General features: G+C 39.3%; 1 protein-coding gene across 7 annotated transcripts in view; it reads left to right on the top strand.

The window, feature by feature from the left end:
- The window catches only part of LOC135203490 (uncharacterized), a 58,362-nt gene that overhangs the window by 19,603 nt on the left and 13,994 nt on the right, over positions 1-24,765 (top strand). For 5 of the 7 annotated variants that reach the window (XR_010311939.1, XR_010311940.1, XR_010311938.1 and 2 more), the window contains one exon: positions 12,426-12,508. Coding sequence is in view for 2 of the 7 variants with exons in the window: in XM_064233212.1 (XP_064089282.1) it covers positions 12,965-19,888 (6,924 nt within the window). In the remaining 5 variants the exon portion in view is untranslated. Of the gene's footprint in view, positions 1-12,425; positions 21,934-24,765 lie in introns of those variants that run through there. The other 2 variants (XM_064233212.1, XM_064233211.1) reach the window with 1 other exon arrangement.

Genomic DNA, 24,765 nt, shown 5'->3' with positions numbered 1-24,765 from the left:
AATATACCAGCTTGAGAGTCTCTTTCTGCTCAAAAAATAACGGACCTATTTCTTCGTAGAATAGGGTAGCTGGCAACCCAGACATAAAGTTAAGAGACAACGTTCGTAAGCTGCTGCTGTGTCTGTCCTCCAGTCCAGTCCAACTCCAACCGAGCCAGTACCAGCTCGTGCGCTGTCATGCACGGTAGGTTACGTCTCTCTCTCCTGCGGGATTGATTGACTAACCGTATCTCTGTGCTGGCGGTTACGTCTCTCCTGCGGGATTGACTGACTAACTGTATCTCTGTCCTACAATCACGGACTTTAGCCTAAGATTGAGGGGATTTCTTACGTGAATGAATAAACATTGCATTCGTTTTGCCTTACTATGTTCAACAGAGATATCTCTTAATCCTTTCGGTGCTCGTTACTGCACGGCATAGAACTACGAGTCTACCGCAACATTGCACTTTTATATGCTCTCCTGCTTAGGCAAAGCGCAGCCTTATTAGGGAAGTAAGCATACTCGGGGAGGGAATGGATGAGCTTGCTGGGGACCATTTCCTTCCTGAAGAAGTTTGTTTCCCTGAATAGACTGCAATTCAGACCTCCACAGTTTTTTTCCTACCGGGAAACTGAAATATTATTCAAGATCTAGGAATGATTCTGAACATCTCTCAGTGCGTCTATCACCTGAGGTGATAGAAAGAAGGTGCTGGACATCTGGATAGGGTTTCAGATGTCCTGGATCTTAATCTGAAAGAAGTAGAAGCAATTCGGTCGTCCCTCCAGTCCTCGAAACGAGTTTTTGGAACCAGTGGTCCAGATCAACTCTGATATTCCACAGCTCTCTCATATCTTCTCTCGGTCCCTGTTCGAGTTTACGAGAAAGAGCCTATTATAACAACAGGCGTAGAATGTAACGATCCTCTAGAGGTTCGTTACAGGATTGCAAAAGTCTGTACGAATCGTCTCGATCGACGGCAGCAACTACTGACTTCCGAGTGGAATCTTTCTTTAGAAGTATGTTGAGAGTTGTGGAGACTTTAGGGACGCCCTTTCATTCTTCTCTTCGATATGTTGAGGACGAAGAGGCTTCTTCTTCTCTGCTCCCTTATTCTCGATCCGGGATCGGTACCATTAAACGCCATCCTATGATATTGAACGGGGATGGATGTTTAGTCTCTTTTCCCCTTTTTCAATCGCTTAGGAAATGTAATAAGAGGATTTATGACGTCACAGGGAGCGACAATGACGCTGATCGCCCCATGTTGGCCTTCAGGATCCTGGATTCACAGAGGTCACGTCCTTCCTAGTTCACTTTTCAAGGACCTTTTCCGAAAGAGTCGGTCTACTCTAACTCAAAAGGTACCTATAACCTCTCCGCTCTGAGTCTGACTACGTTCAGACTATCGAGATGTTGACAGGAATAAGATTACCGTCTTCCCTTTCCGTCTGAAGAATGGGATAAGCTGGCAGTCACAACTATTAAAGAATACGCAAATATGTTGTTGACAGCCTTTGGGCTCAGAGATTTGCTTCTGTCAAACAACAAAGCCCTTCACGATCTTTGAGTTCTGTGGAATCTCGAAACTCGCTCACCATCTACTTTTTGTCTCACCTGTTTTCTCGGAGTCAGACACTCGTGCGAGATCAGGCGACATATAGTAGCCCTGAGTTTCTTGTTGACGAAAGTCGGTTGCGTTTATACACCCCCGATGATCGTGTAACATGAGACCAGGTTGGACTGTCAGGCATTCTTCCTTCGGGACTGAATCGCCTTTTTGCTCCTCGCTCCTTTCTCCTGGCACCAGAAGCTCGAGTCAGGAGTTGCTCAGGAGTTGATTCGCTGACGACGTTGGGTTGCGTTGATACACCCCAAGGTTTGCTTAGATTGAATCGCCCAGGCAGTCCAGACACTCATCCTACAGCGAAGAATAGTGCCTTATGGTCTTCAGGGTACAGCCTTGCTGTCCTTGATTCGTCTGACTGGTCAACTGGTCGGTCACCTGACTTTAGTACAGACGGACTGACTGTGCATGTCCAGATCGAAGCTTTCAATATGGAACTTAGACGTAGTCTGAAGTTCTTGATGTCAAAGCATTCGAACCTCTCCTACCTGTTAACTTCTTGCATGTGATCAGGAAGGCCTTCTTCTAACCACCCTAGATACGACAAAGAGGGTTAGTGAGATTTTAAGCCATCGTCACAAGTTTTGGCTTTAGAGAACACAAGGCGGTGTGCTCTCTAAGCCTTCCGTTGTGGCCTAAGAATGGAAACCCGTTTTGTCCTTGGGCCAGGAGCTTGGAAGCAAGGATGGCACAAGTTAGTGGGCAGGAGCCAGAGAGAGTCCTGTGCCCTGTCGGGTCTCTCAAGTTTTATCTACATAAAACTCAAGAAAGTCGAAGTCATTCGGGCAATCTGCAGTGTTCCGAGAAAGACCAGACTTGCCCATATCGAAGAACACCCTGGCTTTAGTGTTAAGGAGTTCTTTAAAAATGCTCCTTCATGTGCTTTGCACAAAGATTTGAAATCTTTTATCTGAATACTCACGAGGTGAGGGCGCGGCCTCGGAAGCATTTCAACAGAGCATGGCACTCAGCAACATCCTGAGTACCATGTTTTAGCGAAGCAACTGTGTTCACTTCACACTCCCTGCGAGATGTGAAGATGGCATATGAGATCTGCTGCTCGCTAGGGCCATACGTGTCTGCAGACACAATCTTGGGGGCAAGAAGTACCACTCATCCTATCCTGTAGAAAATGGTTAGGAAGAGCTCTTAATTTAGTTGTTGAGTCGCCGACAACGGCGACTTCTTAACTCTTAAGCCTTAGTTAACACACCTTAACTTTGGCTAGGTTGGTCAGGTGGTGATATATATATTTATATATATATTTATTTTACTTCTTAGCCCTCATGGTATGGTCAATATGGTCTAGTCACGTCGTGGTCTCGCCCCTGTTGACAGATCATCTGGAGTGCACCAGCTATATAGGTCTCTACCTCGCTGGCAACTCTAGTAGCACAAGCCGACTTACGTGGCAGTAACCACGAAACCAGCTATGCTAACAGGTGGAACCAAGATGTAAATCATCTGCATGCATTTGTTTCCCAAAATCCTTCTATTCTGTCCCTTCCCACCTCCAACGGTGGGATTCAGCTATATATATATCTGACAGGTAAGTTTCATGAACAAAATGATATTGTTATGATACAATAAAGTTTGTTCATACTTACCTGGCAGATATATATAATCAAGTACCCACCCACCTCCCCTCAGGGGACAGTGGAAATAAAAATTATGAATAGAAAATGGGAATGGTTCCTGATACCCGCCTTCCAGCGGCGGGAATGGGTACTAACCACCTGGCCGACCACTGCGTGTGTCGGAAGTTTTTAAAATTCTGTCGGATTTCAGAAAATACAGCTATATATATATCTGCCAGGTAAGTATGAACAAACTTTATTGTATCATAACAATATCATTTTTATCATAGAAATATCCCTCTCTTGGATTACCAGATTCCTTCCATGCTAAATAGTTATCCCGTGCTTCATGATGGAATTCCTTTACAAAGTTGTTCCAGCCAGGAATATGGTTGAAGCCTCTGTGATTCGTCTCCTTTGAGTCAGACAACTATTGAAGTGCACTAATTATGTCCAAAAGAAATTTCTCAATAGCTCTACAATGATCTTTGTTTTGACATGATCTTGTGTTTGCATTGTAGAGCTTCCAAAGGCAACTCGATGTTTTTCAAAGCTTCTTCAGATTTACCTCTGTATGCCAGTAGATCCCCGAGATAAAACTTCGTCTGACTACTATCATTTGTACCAGCGTAGGTAGTTGCGAGACCTTCAACGCCCCGCCGATAATTGGGTACTGCCTGTATTCAGTTACATCTTTCTGATTTAATAAAGTATGGAATCAGTAATAGGACACAGCTAATGTTGATAATTTTGTATATGATTGTAGACAGTATTATATTTCATTTCTTGGCAGTGAAACTTATTTTCCAAAAGTTGCATAGTTACCATTAGGGAAATTTTGAGTACGTACTATATCCATTAGGATGATTTCCTGTAGATTTTTTATCCTTGGAGATTCATACAACAAGTGATGTCATCTGCTGGAATTAATGAGAAGAAATTAACTAAAATCTTTTGATGTATGATGAGTGTTTATAGGTGGTTTAACTATGATCTTAACTATGGACTTTGGGTTCTGATGCTCAAGTCTACATCGAACACTAGAATTTCCTCTTGTCATCATTAACTATATAAACAAGAAAAAAATATGCCTAAGTTCTCCGGTGCAATCAAGTTTTCTGTACAGCAGATAATCAAGGGCACTTAACATTAATCTATCTTTCGGTGGTCTCGGTATAATGGTTCGTGAGCCGCATCCCATGAAATTTTAACCACAGCCTGGTGGTGGCCTGTCCTATACTCTTATTAGACATGATTATGACCAACTTTAACCTTAAATAAAATAAAAAGCTACTATAACCAGAGCACTGCAATTTGTTATGCTTGATGATTGGGGGTGTGGATGATCTACATACTCATTTGCAGCCCTCTAGCCTCAATAGTTTTTAAGATCTGAGGACGGACAGAAAAGGTGCGGATGGACGGACAAATAACCTTCTCAGTAGTTTTCCTTTTTTTACAGAAACAGACAAATAACCTTCTCAATAGTTTTTCTTTTTATAGAAAACTAAAAACTCAGATGTTTTACAGTTGGATTTTCAGATCTTTGGAAAGTTGCAGAACCAATTTCAGAAAAATCAAGGGCCAAGTGTATTTCAGAAAGTGGGTAATATTACCCACTTTTACCAGCAACTTGACAGAAACAAATAAGTAAGTGGAATTCAAGTACCAGGATCATCATGCAAAGTGGATAATCAAAGAAAGTTCTCAAAGTTTGGAACAAAACAGCTTAAACTATGTAGGTAGGGGATCTGTTCAATGACAATTATCATTATAATAGTCCAAAATTGAATGATCACACAAGAATTTCTACCATTTTTCCTTTTGTAGATTCATATAGTGTGGCATAAATTGCAGTAAGTATTATGTCATTGGGAAGGTAATGTATTGTGATTTTTTATGGTAAAAAAAAGAATTTATAGCTAGTTCAATATGTATATGTATGGTATATGGTATAGTATATACTTTTTTTAAAGTGGGTTTTACAAAGTAAAATTCTTTTATTGACAAACTATAATCCATCATGTTGTTGACTTTTAATTCCAAAGTACCATAGTATAAAACTATGTGTATGTAATCCATACTGGAGTGTTTTATCACATATAATTTAGAACACCCCACCCTCCATAAAAGAGTTGATAGGTAAATGTACTCAAAAGTGGTAGGCTATGAATAGTTTAAGTGGTTTTCTTCCAAAATTTGAGAACTTTTTGTGGATACAGATCCTGTACAGGTGTCAAAACTCTTTCATTGGCACCTTTTTGCGCCGGTAACCAAAACTTGGCCTATTGTGGCACCATCAATTTCTGATTTTATGGAGCTACACAAGCCCCATAAAACTGGATCGCCATTAACCGAGACCGCCAGATAACCAGGGACTGCTTGTAGTTGACTTTTGCTTTTTTTTGTTTCTGCCTTGTTACTTGCAAAAGTGGGTAACATTAGCAGGTTTCCAAAATACACTTGGCCCTTGATATTTCCTTGGATCGGTTCTGGGTCTTTCTATAGATTTGAAAACCCATTTGATCTTTCTTGCTCGGTTGTGTAACACAGGGTGCTGTATGTAACCAATGCATAACCTCATGCATGCAGTGTATAGTGTAAACCATCTCTCTGAGGTTTTTTTATGCGGTGAATGATGACTAGAGACAATTTTAGTGTTCATTGTAGACTTGAGGATCAGAATCCACAGTCCACATAATTACTTCGGCAGCAATAATATAATTTTTATGTTAACACTAACCAGTTTTTTTCTTTTGGTGACTTGAAAGAGACAGGCCTGGTATAATGTATGAAAAAAATTTTAATTTTTAATAATACCAAACATTTTTTTTTTTCTTACAAACCTATCTACTATATAGAGCCCTCATTTGCAAATCTGAATGACCCTGTGTGTTTCCTAAAGTCTTGTAGACAGAAGAAGCAATGTAGCTAAAAGTGGACTTCACACTTGTGTTTATTATTTGTGCAGTGGTCTGGTCAATGTACATGACGGACCCATTGTAGTGCAGTACCCTAGCACTCACTGTTTTGCACGTAATGCATGTGGCACAGCAAAAATAAGGGAGTACAAGGTGGACATTTTGTATCTTATTGATGGTTTGCATGGAAAAAGATTTATTGTTATAGGAAACTTTCTTCTTTTTTATCACAAACCCATAAGTCATTTAGTGCCTGACTTGCAGTTAACTCTGAGGTGAATCAAGGTGAGAGTCCCAGCCATTGCAAGGATGAGATTGATCCGGAGGAGGGGTTGGGGAACAGAATGGGTCAGAAACCTAATGTCCAAAAGTAAACAATTTGGTTACTGTAAGTAATTGAACATCTTGGTGGTTAAGAAAGATTTTTTTGGTGACACTATATCCAGAGTAGCAGAGTATCTCATTAAAAATAGATGAAATCTCAAAAATCCTCTTTAAGACCAAGACTTTATTACTGTAATTTACTCATATGAACTTGTAGTCTGTACAAAATGTAGGGGAAATGTGTGCTCCATTAATTTGACCTAGTGTTTTGATTGGGATGACAAAAAATGGAGGGTATTAGAATAACATTTAGATAAATTAGACAAGGACAGGAAAGGTAAAGCAGGCGCTAGAGCCAAGAAGAAAACAGTAGGGAATAAGACTTTAGTTAGTTGTGTTAAGTCTTCTGTAGATGTTCCCATAATTTCTGTACCTGCTCCCTGTTTGTCCCCTAATCAACCTTTTCTTTTACCCAGCTCCCTCACTTTGGACCCTGGCCCCCTTCCCAGCCTCAAGTCCAAAGGGAATCATAATTTTGACCAGAAGAATGGTCTAATAGTGGACACAGTGACCCGGGCATCTGGACGTATCAGTGAAAGTCCTTTTGGACGAAGTGGATACTAAGAGTGTTGGGGAAGTGACAGTGGAGGAGTGTGCCTGTTCATCCCACTGATGCTCCTATGGAAAGGTCACTGGCATACTCCTATACACATGGGAGCAGTCAGACATGAAGCCCAAGGAAGGTTAATGGGGTCTGCCTACAAATAGGAGTACCCACCAGTCTTAGTATTTTTATGGTTGGGTGTTAATTTAATACCTGGTGTAGGTACTTATGTCTGGTCGATTGGTTTGTTGGTACTGCGCCCTGGGCAGGGCCAGTTATGCCTATATGTATGCTTGGCAGCCAACAGTCTTATCCCTCGCTACAAGCTCCCACTATTGTAGAGGTGTGTCAGGACAACTTCGCCGCACCCAATATGCTTAAGATGAGTACCAACCAGATGCAGTACTATCTACCCACAGCAGCTCTCTTACCAGGTTAGGAACAACAAGCAATGTATCAATGCTAGCAATTTTATATTCTCCAACATTATCATTGATAATGTTTGGGAATAAGAAAGAGTCCATTTTTCCTACCTCCAGTGCAGTGTGGGATTCAGCTATATACAGGCAGTTATCAGTGGGGTTCCATTCTCGCCGAGGTGCTGATAATGATTTGGAATCATTCAAAACTATGTAAACTGCATTCTTATTGCATTTTTCATCAAAAAAACCTTCAAATATTGATTATTTTGCATTTTTGGTGTCATATTTCTCCTGCCAGATCAGCATTGGAGGCGTCATAACCCTGGAAATAATTTCTGATGAATACAGTAAGTCCTCGGGTTATGCCGGTCTCGACTTACGCTGTTTCGTGGTTACGAACGCGCCCCCATAAAAATATAAAAAATATTATTATGAGTCGTTCCGTCTTACGCGGTTTAGCGTCGTAAGCGACATAAACGAACGCGAACTAGTTTCGGGTGCACGGCGGAAGAATACGCTTTGTGGGGGAGAGGACAGCGTCGCTTCGCTACGCTCATTCCTCGCCCATACGCCATTTTGGTTGTTTACGCTGCCTCTCTCTTCCTCGTGTTGTATCGTTTTTGTAACTTTTTGCCCTTTGTTATGGCTCCCAAGCGCAAGGCGGACTTTTCTGATGGTAGTACATCAAAGAAAAGAAAGGCCATCACCATGGAAATTAAAGTGGACATTATAAAGCGATCTGAGAAGGGAGAAACGCCAACAAATATTGGCCGCTCGCTTGGCCTTAGTCGTTCAACCGTTGCTACCATTATCAAAGATAAAGAGCGCATTGTTGAACATGTGAAAGGATCTGCTCCTATGAAAGCGACAGTGATAACCAAGCAGCGTAGTGGCCTAATAATTGAAATGGAAAGGTTATTGGTGCTTTGGTTGGAAGACCAAAATCAACGGCGTATCCCAGTTAGCCTTATGGTGATTCAAGAGAAGGCGAAAAGATTGTTTGAAGCGTTGAAAAAAGAAAAGGGGGAGGGAAATGAAAGTGAAGAGTTTGTGGCTAGTAGGGGTTGGTTTATGTGATTTAAGGCTCGGGCCAATTACCATAACCTTAAAGTGCAAGGTGAAGCTGCTAGTGGGGATGAGAAAGCAGCGAGTGAATTTCCTAAAGCGTTGGCTGAGATAATTAAGGAGGGGGGTTATTCTGTTCAGCAAGTGTTTAACGTGGATGAGACAGGTTTGTTTTGGAAGCGTATGCCTAACCGCACTTACATCGCCAAGGAGGAGAAGTCAGCACCCGGTCATAAAGCCAGCAAGGAGAGGCTAACTTACTTCTTGGGGGTAATGCTGCTGGCGACTTCAAACTGAAGCCCTTGTTGGTGTATCAGGCTGAAAATCCAAGGGCACTCAAGGGCATTTGGAAGGGTCAACTACCAGTAATTTGGAAGTCCAACAAGAAGGCATGGGTGACACTTGCAGTGTTTGAGGACTGGTTCGTAAACCATTTTGTGCCAAGTGTGGAGCGGTATTGTGCCTCCAAGGGTATCCCCTTTAAGGTGTTGCTAGTGCTGGACAATGCCCCTGGACACCCTGCCCAGCTGGGAGACTTTAACCCTAATGTCAAGGTGGTTTACCTTCCACCTAATACCACGGCCCTTTTACAGCCTATGGACCAAGGAGTGATTGCTTCGTTCAAGGCCTACTACCTACGAAGTACAATTGCTATGGCTTTACAGGCAACTGAAATCAAGAAGGACTTGACTCTGAAGGACTTTTGGAAATCCTACAACATCCTTGATGCTGTAGAGAACATTGTTGATTCCTGGGAGGAGGTTAAGCAAACAAACATGAATGGTGTCTGGAAAAAAATTTGTCCTCAATTTGTGAATGATTTCCATGGGTTTGAGGACACAGTTCAGCAAGTTGTAAAGAACGTTGTTGCCCTGAGTAAGGAAATCAATTTTGAGATGGAGGTTGATGATGTTACAGAGCAGCTGGAGTCTCATGGCGAGGAGTTATCTGCTGAGGACCTGATACAACTTGAGAAGCAGATGATAGAGGAAGAAGAAGAAGCACCCACCCCAGAGCCTAAGGCTTTCACAAGGCAGGACTTGGCAAGAGGTTTTGCAGAGTTGCAGCAAGCGTTGGCAACTTTTGAGGCTCAGGATCCCAACTTGGACAGGTTCACTAGGGTTTCCAGAGGGATAATGGATTTGATGCAGTGGTACAAGGAGATCTTGGATGAAAAGAGGTTGCTCTCTGTTCAGACTAACCTGGAGCAGTATTTTAAGAAGGTAGAGAGGCCTGCAAGAGATCCTGTACCCTCTACCTCAGCTGCCTCTGCTAATCCAGACTCGCCTGCCCCACAATCTCCAGCACCTTCTGAATATTCTGCTAACCCAGACTCACCTGCCCCACAATCTCCAGCATCTTCTGAATGTTCTGCCTCACCTCCAGACTCACCTGCCCCAGCATCTCCAGCACCTTCTGTAGGTTCTGCCTCACCTCAAGACTCACCTGCCCCAGCATCTCCAGCATCTTCTGGAGGTTCTGCTTCTCTTCACTAACCTCCCCCAGTCTCTCCAGCACCGCAGCTTCCTCTCCAGTGTGTAAGCCAACCAAATTAATAAAGGTAAGGAATTGTTCTCTCTTTGTTATTGATACGTATTTACATTAAATCATGTGGTATTTTTTAATGTTCCGACTTACACTGAAAATCGTGTTACGGTGCGTCTTAAGAACGGATCAACATGGTAACTCGAGGACCCCCTGTATAATTGAAAAGGGCTTTAACCTCAGAACATCGTAACCTGGGGACTGCCTGTAACTAGTTATTGGTGCCATAATGATGCTTATGGTGCCGATAACTGGAATTCGGGCCGTTACGGCGCCATAAATTGCCGATTTTATATGGTAGACAAGTGAGATAATACCTGATCACTGATAATTGGGGACTGCCTGTATAATCAGGACCTTATGGCACCGATAACCAAAGCTATAAACGCCATAAAGCCGGATCACCATTAACGGAGACCGCCGATAACCGGGACTGCCTGTAATTACTTGGTATGTTTACATACATGAGAATGAAATTTTCATAATCAAAGTGTTAGTTATACTTACCAAGTAATTATGAATCAAAGCCCTCCTCCCTTCATATGAATGTGAGGGCAGAAAACAATTGACTACTGTGTGAGCTGCATCGTTCCTTCCTTACCATGAAAGTGGGCAGAGACAATTAACCTGCACAGAATAGCATTACTGCAAATTTCAAAATTTTAAGCTGCCAGTGAGTGAAACTTTAGGCAGTATAATTAAGTGGCAAGTATAGATAAAACTTTATTTTATAAAGATGTCATTTTGAGATGGATGATAGTTTTCTGCAAGAATTGCTTTCTTGAATTATTGTAGGGAGTGAAGGCACATTCTTCTTTATGGGTTGGAAAATTATTTATAGTCTTTAGTAGCATTTCTCTTATGGGTTTTCTCCGTCAGAAAATTTTCAGCTTAATCTAGTCTTTCTGAATTAGTGTAAATAAAGTAGTACGTGTACACCAAAGCATTATGTGTATCGATTGAATGTTTGTCTCTGTAGTCGAGTTGTAATTTTCAATCAGCAAAATTTATACATAAATATGACAGTATACTATATAGCAATTTTTTTTTTTTTTTTTATTGAAGGACAGTGGGACAGTAACCTAATGCCTTCTCAACCCATAAAAAACCAGGAGCAAAAAGTGTAGCTTGATCGTAAAGGAAGCAGTAGACCTGTCCGTTAAAGGAAGGAATGCTATAAGGCTCAAGAAAAACAAGAAAGGAGAGAAATCCAAAGATTGGTCATATATTTCCTTACTCCTCTTTTTAAAACAAGTTACCAGTCTCCACTAATAAAGGATGTAGGACTGCACTGTTTTTGGACATGGGCGGGGCTGTAATATTTCAAGTTTTGTCAGTTGTCATGCTTCACGTAAGGTTGAATTCCTGGCTTTGTAATTGGTCATAAATAATAAAGCAGACTTTGCACTCTGCACAGTGACTGTTGTCAAGCACCTTTTTATTATTATTATTTCTGCAAACCAAAGTGAAATACAGATTTTGAAGAGCCTGTTATCTCTGGCTGAGACAAGCATTCTTGTGGGCTTCCTATTCTTTGTAGCTGATTAATGTGGCAGGCCATGTTTTCCCAGTAGAAGTTGCAGCTCATTTTTATCCACTTCATTTTCACTCACTGTCACTCATTCTACTTTTTGCCCCATCTGGGCTATAAGCATACACTTCACTCCTCCTCCTGAAGACCTCTTATTCAATCCAAGCACCACATTATATACCATTTGATTTTGTCCTGTCTGGTACCATTACTGTGTTACTAGACCTGACTTCTCGCTTGTATAGGCCTCTAGTTCTCACTGTATCGTAGGGCAAAATAGTGATTCAGGCATATTTGCAAACTATAAGATGAACTAAAAATTTTGAAAGATGCCTTAGCATTATTTTTTTTTCTTTCTTTCTTCATATAAGGCTTTTTATTGGGGGACAATACCAGTGAGACAGTATTAAGCTTCCTGTTCAATTTCATATATTTACAGTACTTATTAGTCTTCCTTGAAAATATCGCTATATTTAGGTAAATTGAGACTTATTTTTTAATAGACAAAATGCTGAATTTTAGTATGTGGTTTAGATATAATTAAAATATTGTTTTACTAGTAGTCTTTGGTTAACAGTCCCACAAATGGTAACTGTGATAGATTTAGCTCGCTGAGGCTCAGAACGACGTTTGTCAAAGTAGTCAACTGGGAGAAAACTTTAGATTTTGCTAGACTTAAAATTCTGTCTTGTGTCTGGCAAGTCTTGCAGCAAACAATAGGCATAAACAAATCAATTTACTCGTACTGACAAAACGTAGACTAGATAATTGCATATTTATGATTATAGTATGGGTACATCTTAAGTGGTTATGTTGTGTTTTTCAGATGGTTATTGAAGTGACACCTAACAAGTGGGCTAATCTTGTCATCATGCAAGTTGGACTACTTTGGACCAAGTAGAAGCTAAGGTGAAGTGGATATTTAAGAATAGTTTGTGGAATGATTGAGGTGTTTGTTCATTGTACATTTTAAAGCACTAGCAGGTTGCTTTAGGCATTTGAGCTGGAATTGCATCCAATGAGAAAGATTATTTTGTTACTAGCACCTTTGATGTCAAAAGATTTGTATTACTGGTGTCTGTGTAAAGTTATTTACAGTTGTTTCAGAAAGATATATTAATATATGAAAATTTTTTGGTTAAGATGTCATTATGTATAGGTAATGTGTTATGTGGTACAGTTAGCAATGTTTTTGTTTGCATACAAAGAATTGCAGCGTGGTATAGAATATTCGTAGGTTATACTTTTTACACAGCAGCAATGTATGAGGAATACTGGTAAGACATTGTGAGGCTTAATGAAGCTTTTTGTTTGGTTCCAACCAGAAGGTTTCAGCTTCTGGGACCACAGGACTCACCAAAGCACATGGATCAGTTGCCAAGGAAAAAGATATACGGATGTAGCTTGTGTAAGCAAAGATTCAGCACATTCCATTTCCTGAAGAAGCACATGGTGGCACATGCCAAAAAGAAGACGTTTACCTGTAGCTTATGCCACCAGAAGTTCATCTCTGGTGTCTTGCTGGATGCACACACCAAAATCCACAGTAGTGGCTGTCCATATTTGTGTGCTTTGTGCAAGAAAACCTTTCCTCGGAAATCTGCTCTGCTGAAGCATGTTATCAGTTGTGATGCTGGATGCAAAACAAAAAATGAAAATTATCACATCCCATTTCAAAGCGCAACATCAGAATCAAAGAATGGCAATGAAGGTACCTCTGGTATATTGATAACATCTGGTTTTACTGCTGTTGAAAATTCTAAAGGCAGCAGTAGGAAAATCTCAAGGAATTATAATTTTGGTCAGTCAGTGAGAGGCCATAGTAGCAGTAGAAAGAACAATGATTCATGTACATCTAGTAGAACAGAAAAAATGAGCTTTGCTCATTACGAAAGACGACATCGAATAGTTTGTCGTCTTTGCCGTCGGTCATTTAAAGCAGAGCATCACTTAGGGTATCACCATTTGATAGCCCACTGTAAGGAGAAACCTTTTGCGTGTCCCTTCTGTAGCAGGCATTTTGAAGTCAAAGTGAGCTTGGCTGAACATATAAAGTGGCATAATAGGAGAAAAAAGTTTTGTCAAATTTGTAGAAAACGATTTACATCAAAGAAAGCTTTATATAAGCATTCAAAAAAGCACTCAAAAGAAAACCCAGACGCCAAGAATGTGGTCACTGGCAAAGAAGATTGTGTATTCTGCATGGTGTGTAAGAGAAAGTTTACAAATATGAGCACATTCTTCAAGCACATATCATGTCACAATAAAGTAGTGTGGAAATTTGATGCTGCCTCACAATTTTCTTCTTTTGATGAAGTCATTTCCCAGTTCTTACCAGGCGATGAAACCACTGAACAGTCACAAATGGTTGATACATTATCTGGCATACTGGCATCTGACATAGAGGATAAAAATAATTCATGTAGTGAAGAAACTCAGGAACAGGAACAATTACCTGTTGATTCTAAGTCTGTCAAGAAAGACGAATTGTGCAGTCCTCATTTGTTAGATATAAAAGGTGATCTTCCTGTATATGTGAGAGGAGAAACTCACCAATGCAGTATATGCAAGAAGTCTTTTAAAGCTGATTTCCACTCAGAATACCAAAGCCAGTCACTACTCTCCGATGAAAAACTGTATGCATGTTGCTTATGTGAAGAGTTCATCACCAAAGCTGAAATAGGCAACCACAAAAAGCAAATTAGTGGTGGTCATAGTACAACCGTGACCAAAAATCCACCAAAAAATGAAGTGAAGCAGCTGTGCACGGTTGTAGAAAATGCCAAGAGGAGATTATGTGAAGAACTTGAGGCTGTGCATAACCCTACATGTCAGAATATTATCCCAGTCAAGAAATACGACCATGAAGGGGAAGCCCTTGAACTTGATGGGGACTGTGTGTGCGAAGTGTGTAACGTGTCATTCAACATGGAACACAGTTTACAGAAACACCATTTATTGTCTCACTCGGAAGAAAAATCATTCAGTTGTGATGTTTGTCAGGAACGTTTTGTTGCAAAGTGCTTTTTGACACAACACATGTTGTCTCACGAACAATTAGCAGAAAGAATCGCCCCTCTTGACTTCAGTAAGGAATCTGCCAGGATAGGGGACTCCAGCACCGATGTTGCCACAGTGGAGGATGAGAATGAAAAAGGTGCTAGAGTGGACTCCAACAGTAATAATATTTCCACAGTGGAGGGTGAGAATGGAAATGCTGGCCGAGTGGACTCGAATAGTAATATTGCTGCAGTGGAGAGTGATAATGAAAGTACTGGCAGAAGAGAGTCTAACAGTAATATTTCCACAGTGGAGAGTGATAATGAAAACACCAGCAGAAGGTACCCAAATAGTAATATTTCCTCAGTGGAAGGTGAGGATAAAGATGCTAGCCGACTGGACTCCAACAGTAATAGTATTTCCACAGTGGAGGGTGAGAATGAAAATGCTAGCCAAGTGGACTCCAATAGTAATAGTAATTCCACAGTGGAAGGTGAGAAAGAAAATGCTAGCCGGGTGGACTCCAATAGTATTATTTCCACAGTAGAGGGTGAGAATGAAAATGCAGCAAGAAAGGATTTCAGCAGTAATATTTCCGTGGTGGAGGCTGAGAGTAAGAATGATACAAGAATGAACTCAAGTGGTAACAATCTAACATTGGAGGTTGAGAATGATGCTACCAGAGGGGACACTAATGGTAATATTTCCACAGCGGAGGATGATAGTGAAGACACTGCTAGAGAGGACTCTGACACTAATATATCCTCTGTGGAGAATGTTACCAGAGTGAACGCCAGCAGTGATATTCCCACAAAGAGGTATGAGAAGGAAAATTGCAGTGGGAATTCCAACTTTGATATATCCCTAGTGGAAGATGGGAATGCCTCCTGGGGGGACTTCAGTAATATGTTCAGATTGCTGGATGTGAAAAAAAATATTAGTGAGGATGAAAAGGAGAATACTAACAGTGATTCCAATAGTAATTTTCCCTCTCTGAAGGATGAGTGTGGAAATGCTAGTAGACGGACCTCCACAGTGGAGGGTAAGAATGCAAATGCCAGCAGAAGTAGCTTCTTCAGTGATATTTTTACTGTGGAGAATGAGAAGGAAAATGGTAGCATTATTCCAGCAGAAGATGATGAGGGCGACTATGGTAGTCTAGAGGACTTTAGTGGCAATATTTCATTGCTGGAAGATGAGGAAGACAGTGCTGACGCAGGGAATTTCAGTAGTGCTACTACAGTCGAGGTTGGAAAATTTCCCTGTAATGTTTGTAAGGAAAGTTTCCCCACAACAGATGCTCTGTTCGAACATATACCAGAACACTGTACGATCAGATGGAAGTTGAGTAACCATGAGAGTCGGCTGCTGTTCTTTGATGAAATGGTTGAAAAGTTTATGTCCTTTGATGGGAAAACCACTGGAAGGTTAGATGAGATGGCTGACGTTTCTTCTTTGTCTGATGAATCAACAGAACTCTTAGTGTATTTTGATGAGGACACAGAGCAGTATTCATCTGCAGCCAGTGACTCATCAGTGTCCCAGGAAGACCGAACAAAACAGAGGATGTTAATCGAGCATATTACATCATGTGAAGGGAAAAGTAGAGAGCACACATCCTTCAGTAATACAGTCAATGATAGTACTATTCCATTGCTTCATGCTGTCTCTCGAGATGGAGCGTTAGGACAACTGTGGTTTGATGAATCCATGGAAAAATATACATCAGGTGAGAAGACTTGCAACTATACACATTCTGATGCCTCATTAACTTCACAGCATTTAAGAGCTGGTGGTGTGATTGAAGAATCATTGCCATACGAGGACAGTGCAGTTGTTGCATCGGATAAAGAAGACAGTTTTACGTGTGGCAAGAGAAGAGCTTTATGTGAAATTTGTAACATGTATTTTGAAATTGACCTGCTGCAATACCATTATACATTAATACATGCAAAGGAACAGCCATTCTTTTGCCCTTGGTGTGATAGAAATTTTGACGCTAAGTTTCTATTAGTCGAACATGCAGAAATTCATATGAATAAATTTGTTTGCAGTGTGTGTGATAAAGAATTTGCATCAAAGCTTTTACTTGATTTTCACTGCAAAACACATGAAAATTTACAAGTTACTCCAGGTGATTCCAGTGGTAAAAGAATTCCAGACAGATGTGCAGATGATAAAGCAACAAAATGCTTTAGTAAAAAAGATATTGGTAATATTTTTTACAGAAAAACTTGCGACAAAGAAAAACCTGTTGTTTCCCATGTTGGGTATGGGAGAGATGGTAAAAATAATAACCATAATAATTTTGATGGTGTTGATACTGATATATCTCCCATGAAAAGCAGCAAACATACATGTGATACTTGTACTAAAACTTTTAAAACAGAACGTCTTTTGACCAAACATAATTTAGTCTTACATCAGGGCAAAAATATTTATGCTTGTTGTGTGTGCGAAGAACGTTTCACAGTTAGGTTGTTTCTAAGAAAACATATGAAATCACACCTTGGCAAAGATGATGAAAAAGTAAGAGCACCCTCTGAGAAGCATTTCACTACCAAAGCTGAATTTGAAAGCAATCAACATCCTTTGGAAGAATATCAGGACTTGCGTTGTCTTTCCGACTCCAGAACTGACACTACAGCAAATGTGAGTGCCATAGATTTGGGTAGACACAAAACCCCTTCTGATCACCGCGACTTGCGTTTTCCTTCTGATTCCAGAATTAACGCTACAGCAAATGTGAGTGCCATAGATTTGGGTAGACGAGAAACCCCTTCTGATCACCGTGACTTGCGTTTCCCTTTCGATTCCAGAATTAACACTACAGCAAATGTGAGTGCCATAGATTTGGGTAGACACGAAACCCCTTCTGATCACCGCGGCTTGAGTTGCCCTTCCGATTCCAGAACTGACGCTACTGCAAATGTGAGTGCCATAGATTTGGGTAGACACGAAACCCCCTCCGATCACCAGAACTTGAGTTGCCCTTCCTATTCCAGAATTAACACTACAGTAAATGTGAATGCCGTAGATTTGTGTAGATGCGAAACCCCCTCAGATCACTGCATGCCATTGAAATTTAAGGCAGACACGGTTACACATTTTGATGGTGCCCAGAAACAAATCAATGGCTCTAATATGCTCAAGGATCAGATACCAGCTGTTGAAAGCACACTTTGTGACAGGATGAGCAGTGACACCACTTCCATGTCACCATCCAATTTGCTCCATGGTGCTCCTGAACCTTTAGTACCGAATGATAGGAGTCAGTGTTTGAGTTTATGTGAAACTAGTAGAAGGTGCTCTTCAGTGGACAGTTTTTCAAAGTCATTGCAGAGAAGCGAAATTGGTACCCTGGAAGCCTTTGGTAATAATAGTAATGGCCAAGATTTAACAAGTGTTATTTCTATGAAGGCCAAAACAAGTGCTTCAAATAAAGAAGCTGACAGTGGTGAGCTTGTACTTTCTTTGTCAACCGAAGGTAACAGAGAAACAGTTAGCAACAAGGAAGTATCCAAGCTGCCAGATGTTCGTGAGGATTGTGGTGTCCTTCCCATGGAAACGGACACTGATGATAGTATTGATAGTTTGCCTGATTTGAAAGAGAGTCGCCCCAAAGCTGTTTCGAGGAAAAAAGCACGTGCCCGTAACCTCTCCCGGAGATTTCGCGTAGCTAATAAAACAAAACAAAACACTTGTTCAGTTTGTAATATGGTATTTTCAGAAAGATTTATGCTCTTGGAGCACATGAAAATCCATTCGTCCGCAAGATCTTTATTCTGTAGTGTTTGTAATAAGAGGTACACATCAAAGGATTTGTTTCATCAACATCTCAGAAATCATGTATCCAAAAAACAGTTTGTAAATAATAGAAAGAAAGCAGATACCGACAGGTCTGAGATGGATTGCAAAGGTAACAATGATGCGGAAAAGAGTACGACTAACTCAGGAACGAAAAAAATTGTTTGCCATATATGTAAAGAACAGGTGCTATCCAGATGGGGTTTGGAGAGACATAAGAATTTGTACCATAGCATAAATAAAAGTTATTCTTGTATTGTTTGTAAAGTTAGTTTTTGTAAAGCAGAAAATCTCATTCAACATATTCCTGTCCATAATAAAATTAAGTGGGTTTCTTCAGTTAACAGTATTGAGTCTTCTTTTGATGACGCTGTTCACAAGTTTTTTGAGTGTCCTCAGAGCAGTCATACATCCCCATCTGTCATTAGCTCCTCTGAATCATCTCCTTTAAAAAATGAAACTAAATTGGAGGTGTGTGTGGTAGATTATCTATATACTAGATTTATAGAGGGAGCAAAAGAACTCTTGGATGACGCAGGGAAGATTCCTGATCTGTCCACTTCGGTTCCCCACGAAAAAGGTGAAAGAGATGTTAATATCAAAGACTCATCATTGTGCAATACAGAATCAAGATGTTTTTCTCTTCCCTATGAATCTGAAATTCAGGGACCCTGTGTTGGCACAGGTAAAGATGAACATCAAAAGCCAGATCACTGTGGGAGCTCTCTTTCAGCTAATCATCCAAAACGCTCTGTCGGTGTGTCAAGTAAGGCCGAGCATTTGAAATGCTCTGCAAGTATATCGAAAAGTGCCAAACATCTGAAATCTGCTGCCAGTGACTCGCATGAAGAGAAAAGTGATTCAGGGAATGTTGAAGACAATTTTCTCTCTGATAGTGAAATGATTAATGTTTTATCCAGCACCAGTACCCAAAGTGCTTCAAGGAATGAGTTTGCAGCAAAGGACCAGGAGAACCCAAGTGACAGCACTATATTAAGTCAACCCATTGATGAAGGTAGTGTAGAGGGCAACTTGGGTAGTAGAGAAAAGCTCAAAAACAAACCAGAAGTGTGTCCAAGAAGGCTGTCTACAGAATCTGGTGAAATTGGAGTTGTATATATCAAGGTACCTGACAAAGAAGTATTATGGCAGTCAGATCTCAAAATGAAACGTGATATAAATGAAGCTGTGGATGATGGTTCAAGCACTTCCTCAAGTAACAGTGATGCTGATGTTGTATATGAGGGCATAGTGAATAAACCTAAGTATGTAGAATCCAGTGTGAGCTCATCACTCCAAAAAGTAAATCAAGCTCTCACAAATGCTAGCTTGTCCAGAAAAACTGCTCAAGAAACTGCTCCAAATGCTAGACGAGTATGTCCAACAAAACTTCAGTCCCAGGAGTCGGATATTATCAGAGCAGAAATAAGTGATGCAAATCATTATGAATCGTTGGTTGTTGACAAGTGGATGATTGCTTAGACGTGACTTTTGTATCCTTTGGCTCGTGGGGGTGAGTATTGGTTGTAATGACCTAGAAAGAGGTGCATTTTACTTAAAAAAAAATTGACAGCCTTAATGACAAGGTAATGGTTTGGCTTTTTCCTCTGTGGTGATATAGTTAGGAAGCAGTTATGTGATATAAAAAAAACTGTCCAAATTTATTCTTAACTAGTTGAGTTTTACAAATGTAGAGAGAGGTAATCATTCTTGCCAAATTGTTTGTTATGGTTGGTGTCAGTTATGGGATACATAACCTTTTTTATTGTTGCTTCTTGAAGAGCAGTAGCCTTTGCATTGAAGTGCCTTAATGGAATGAAAGAAACAAGGTGGAATTTAAAACCATTGTTTGTTCAAATTAATGTTGCTAGATTTCTTTTATGCTTTTTTATTTTGAAAATTCAGTATTTGTGTATTTTTTTATTGACAGGAACCTTAGTACAAAGACTGTTTTATTAATTATATATCAGGAATTGGATAACAATATCAAAATCCAAGATAAATAGATTTTTAAGGTAGTAGGAAAATATTGTACCACAGTTATTTGATGAAATCTAGTCATAATCTATATTATTCATTTACAGCAATCTGAGGTTTATCTCTGCATGCTAACTATGGTTAATTATTGAAATAAAAGTTATGTTGAAACTACACTCTGCCTGTAAACCTGATTGACCATCAGCATCACTGCCAAGGGCTGCTTGAATTTGATGCTTTTTGCATCACATTTTAGCAGTTCATGTGAAAATTACATATTGCAATACACCCCCTGAACACCTGAACAAGCCCTGGTCACTTACCAGGGCTTGTTCAGGTGTTCAGGTAGGTATTACAATATTAGTTTTACAATAAAAACTTCATTTTGGTTTTGTTGAATACACGGTAACAGATGACTGTCTCTATTCAGTTTTTACATGCTTAGTAAAAACCTTGATTTGTTTTGCATTGCAATGAGAGAATATGACTTACACAAGTCTTATCGTTAATTTTGACAAATGTAAAGTGGTCTGATGCAAACCAACAAAGCTTCCTGATGGATACTGTCTCCAGAAGTAGTCCAAAATCCATTTTCTTTTCTTATCCATTATTGCTATGTGCTGTACTGTATTAGTGTTACCAACATCATCCACTGCTGTAGACATTACCAGTATATTTTTATGATTTGTGTTAAGTTTCCTCATCCATGTTATGATAATTAGCATAACTGTGATTACTGTTTAAATTGGCATTCCTTTAATATTTTGTTCGGTTTTGGTTCCTTATAACTGTGCATGCTGTATTGGTGTAACACTCACTATGGCTCTTCCTAAGTTATTTTTAGTGTTTCTCCCTCCTCTCACCAAACCTTTGAGCTTTTTCAATTCAGGTGGTCTGTGTTACTGGGTATTTGTATATTTTTCATACCTAAGTAAACAGATGTTGTATTTTGCCAGTTCTACCAATACTAGACTCCATGAACTAATTGCCGCATGGAATCTTGTTCTATTCCAGAGGAGGCTTCCTTACAACAGAATCTTATTCTGAATCTTACTCTTGGTGACACAGTAACAGTGACAACATCAAGTACTTTTACATAGCCGGACTTTGGAGTCTGAAGGTACTAAAACCCAAGTCATCATATCGGCCCTTTCACCATCTGCCAGTTTTATCCAGTGGACTGCCTATATACTAAGTTTCTTCATTGGGCACACTTACATCAGGTTTCATCTGAATATCCAGGCTCAATATTTTCCTGTCTGGGGGTTACCCAGTTTTCCTTCCGTTGGAGTACAAGAGGGTGCTTGTTCAGTCCCCAAAATTGGCAAGTACTCGCCTGTTGATTTCCAGTAGCCAGTCTCATTATTTGATATGTACCAAAGTTTTATAGGTTGTATGAGGTTCATCGATATCTTCTTCAAACATTTGACACACATAGCAAAGGGAACGCTCTGAACACAGTTTTAATTTGCGATCCCTTGTATCTGAATGAGTGTAAGCTGAATGTTCTCAAATAGGATGGTATCTGTATTGTCTTATTTAACAGATGACCAGCCTGAGAAGAGTCTATATAAGACCCAGAGGTCTGGAAAAACTCATTCTTATTGTTATTATTCTTATATTCTCTGGGAAGGAAGGAAAAGGTGCCCTCAATCAATTTTGATGGTACTGTGGCTGTAGAAGAGCCCCATAACTATGAATATAAGACAAATCTTGTTAGAATACATTATGTAGAATGTCAAATAGTATATGCAGCAGAAGAAAAAATGGCAATATATTTATTTTTTCCATTTTCCATTATTCTTCAACCTGCTATCTCCCCTTTGAGGAGATTCATCTTTCAGTTAGAATACTATAGGTGAGAAAGGAATGCTCTATAATGAGTCTTATTTGTTTGCAAAGTGACAATCACCAACATTCCAGTGTAACTAGTATACTGAAATTGGGAAAGCCACTAGTTTACATATGAAACAGAAATGCAATCTTTAATTGTTCATTTCTTTTGATATTTGAGACTTCATCTCTGTCTGAGGTTTGTTGAAAAGATCATTTTAATTTGGCAATATGTTAAGAATGATTATAAAGTTAAAAGATTTTCATAGTTCAAATTTCTTTTTTAATCGGCATAACAGTGCATGTCACAAAGGGGCCCCATATTTGGTGAGCTATGGAACGCAGTTAGGAATTTGGAAAAATTTTGAGTTTTATTATACGTCTGCTCTTGATTCGAGCAATAGGGTTATCTTATCAGTTAATACACAAAATCCCCCTGTTTTTCTTCTTTTGCACTTGCAAAGCAAAATATGAAACTAGTTGTTGAAGATAAATCCAAAATGTGAGGCTAACTACTCGTTTTCTTAGTACCCCAAGAGGGGACTGCAGTATGAACTAATCTTGTTTTGTGAATGAATTGCCGCACTTAATTGTTGAGCGAAACATTTGTACAATGTCATCAGTTTCAAACAGCAGTCGGTGACAAATATTGCGCACAAATCCCAGAATATGAATAGTTGTCTATTTATCCAGTTATGAAGTTTATAATTGATAATGTATTAGAAAATATATGAATTTGTTGAGTAAACCCCTAAAACTGAAGGATTTAACCTACATGGTTTTTGTTATTTATTGTTTGTGTGACAAGCTGCTCTCTCTTAGTGAGAAAGCTAATTTGTGGATGCCAGGGTAACTGAGCAGTTGTTTTCTTAAATGAATGGGGAAATTTGCTTATCATATGTCACCTTACATTGTGATTTCTCATTGGCATCTTGTACATATTGTTTAGTTGTATGTCTCATGTTTATAAGAGGTAAAGAAAAGAATTCTGAAACCAGTCACTGGAATTTTGTACAGTAAAGATTATGTAAATTAATTGCAATATGGATATACTATAGTAGTGATTGCATACTGGGCTGTGTTATCCACCTGTTTGGATTTTTCATTGGTGTTTTTAATTCATTGTTTAGGATCTACTATGTACAGTTGGCCTTAGTATAAATGTAAGATTATTGTTTTTAAGTGACTTTTAGTGCTTGAATTCTTATAAGAATTTATGTTTCTCTGATAAACATTTTTTGTCACCAGTCATCCTTTCTTTTAGGGACAGATTGATTCATTTTCAGTTTTATATTGACAGACCTTTTTTTATTTGATTTTTATATGATTTTGTTACTGTAGATTTTATTATATACTTTGTTTTTATAGAATTTGTTTTAATTTATTCCACACTTAACATGTTGTTTGTATACATTTTTTGGAAGGCCTGGATTAATTACTGAGTCAAAGTTGATCCCTTTCTCAAAAATTATGCTTGATGATGTTCAGGTATCAATCAAGTTTTCAGTTTTCATTCAACAAATTGTGCGAAGCCGGTATGAATATTGAAATGTATTGTATCCATGCTCATGAAGATTTTCAAGGAAATGGAGATACTGTACTAATAAAGGAGCCATAGCTGTAACTGCTAAGAGCAGATTAAAGTACCTACTTCTAAAAGAATGCCACTGTAAAGTTATATTACCTCGTCCTCAAATTGGTCACACTTGTTCAGCCCAAGGGTATTTGACCTAGTCCCAGTATGCTGGATGTACAAAATTTTCAGTATGCATGGGATACAAAAGACCCAGTATGCAGGGGATACAGAAGTCCCAGTATGCATATTTTATGTAATTTTCCAATTGACAACCAGCAGTGAATGTCAAGTATTGGGGAAAAAAAAAGTCCTTAAAAGTAATTTTGTTAGATTCTTGAACATTTAACTGGTTACATAATTCAGTGACTAACAAATGCTTTCTAATCTAAACAATGAATAAACCTTTTGGACCAGCCATATGAATGTTATGAATGCAAAATTGGTGGTCTTGTTAAAATATTTATTGATGGTGAAAGTTATGTAAGTGTAATCTGTAACTTATTGAAATAACATTTTGTTTAACAATTATAATCAGATACCAAGGGGGTTTAACAGCACTAGTATCTATGAGAGTGACTGCTATAGTTTACATTGTCAGGAACTTACCACATGGCTAGAATATTCGTAACCATAAACTAAAATACTGAATGTGTAGGACAGAATCCTTAGGTTTCTGGTTTTCTGTAGAATAAAAGCTTTACTCTTTTTCACAGTTTATACAGATGAACAATTGTGTTAAAGAGCTAAAAATAAGAAAAAGACAACAACCTAATGCTCGTAAGGTAAATTGAAGTTCTCAAGCTAAATCTTGGATACATGCTTGAACTGGGAAGCATACATTGTATCCATGAAAGCCAGAAGTAATTCACTAAACCTGGTAAATGACTATTCATCTACAGTTCGTGAGCCGGCAACCTAATTGTTGTTGTTTTACCAAGTTATTTTTCTTGGGTTATGGAAGCTAAAAATTTGC

The sequence above is a fragment of the Macrobrachium nipponense genome, chromosome 36 (assembly GCF_015104395.2).
Source record: "Macrobrachium nipponense isolate FS-2020 chromosome 36, ASM1510439v2, whole genome shotgun sequence".
NCBI classification, from domain to species: domain Eukaryota; kingdom Metazoa; phylum Arthropoda; class Malacostraca; order Decapoda; family Palaemonidae; genus Macrobrachium; species Macrobrachium nipponense.
Note: the sequence above shows the minus strand (reverse complement) of the source record. Positions and strands in the feature narration are given on the sequence as shown.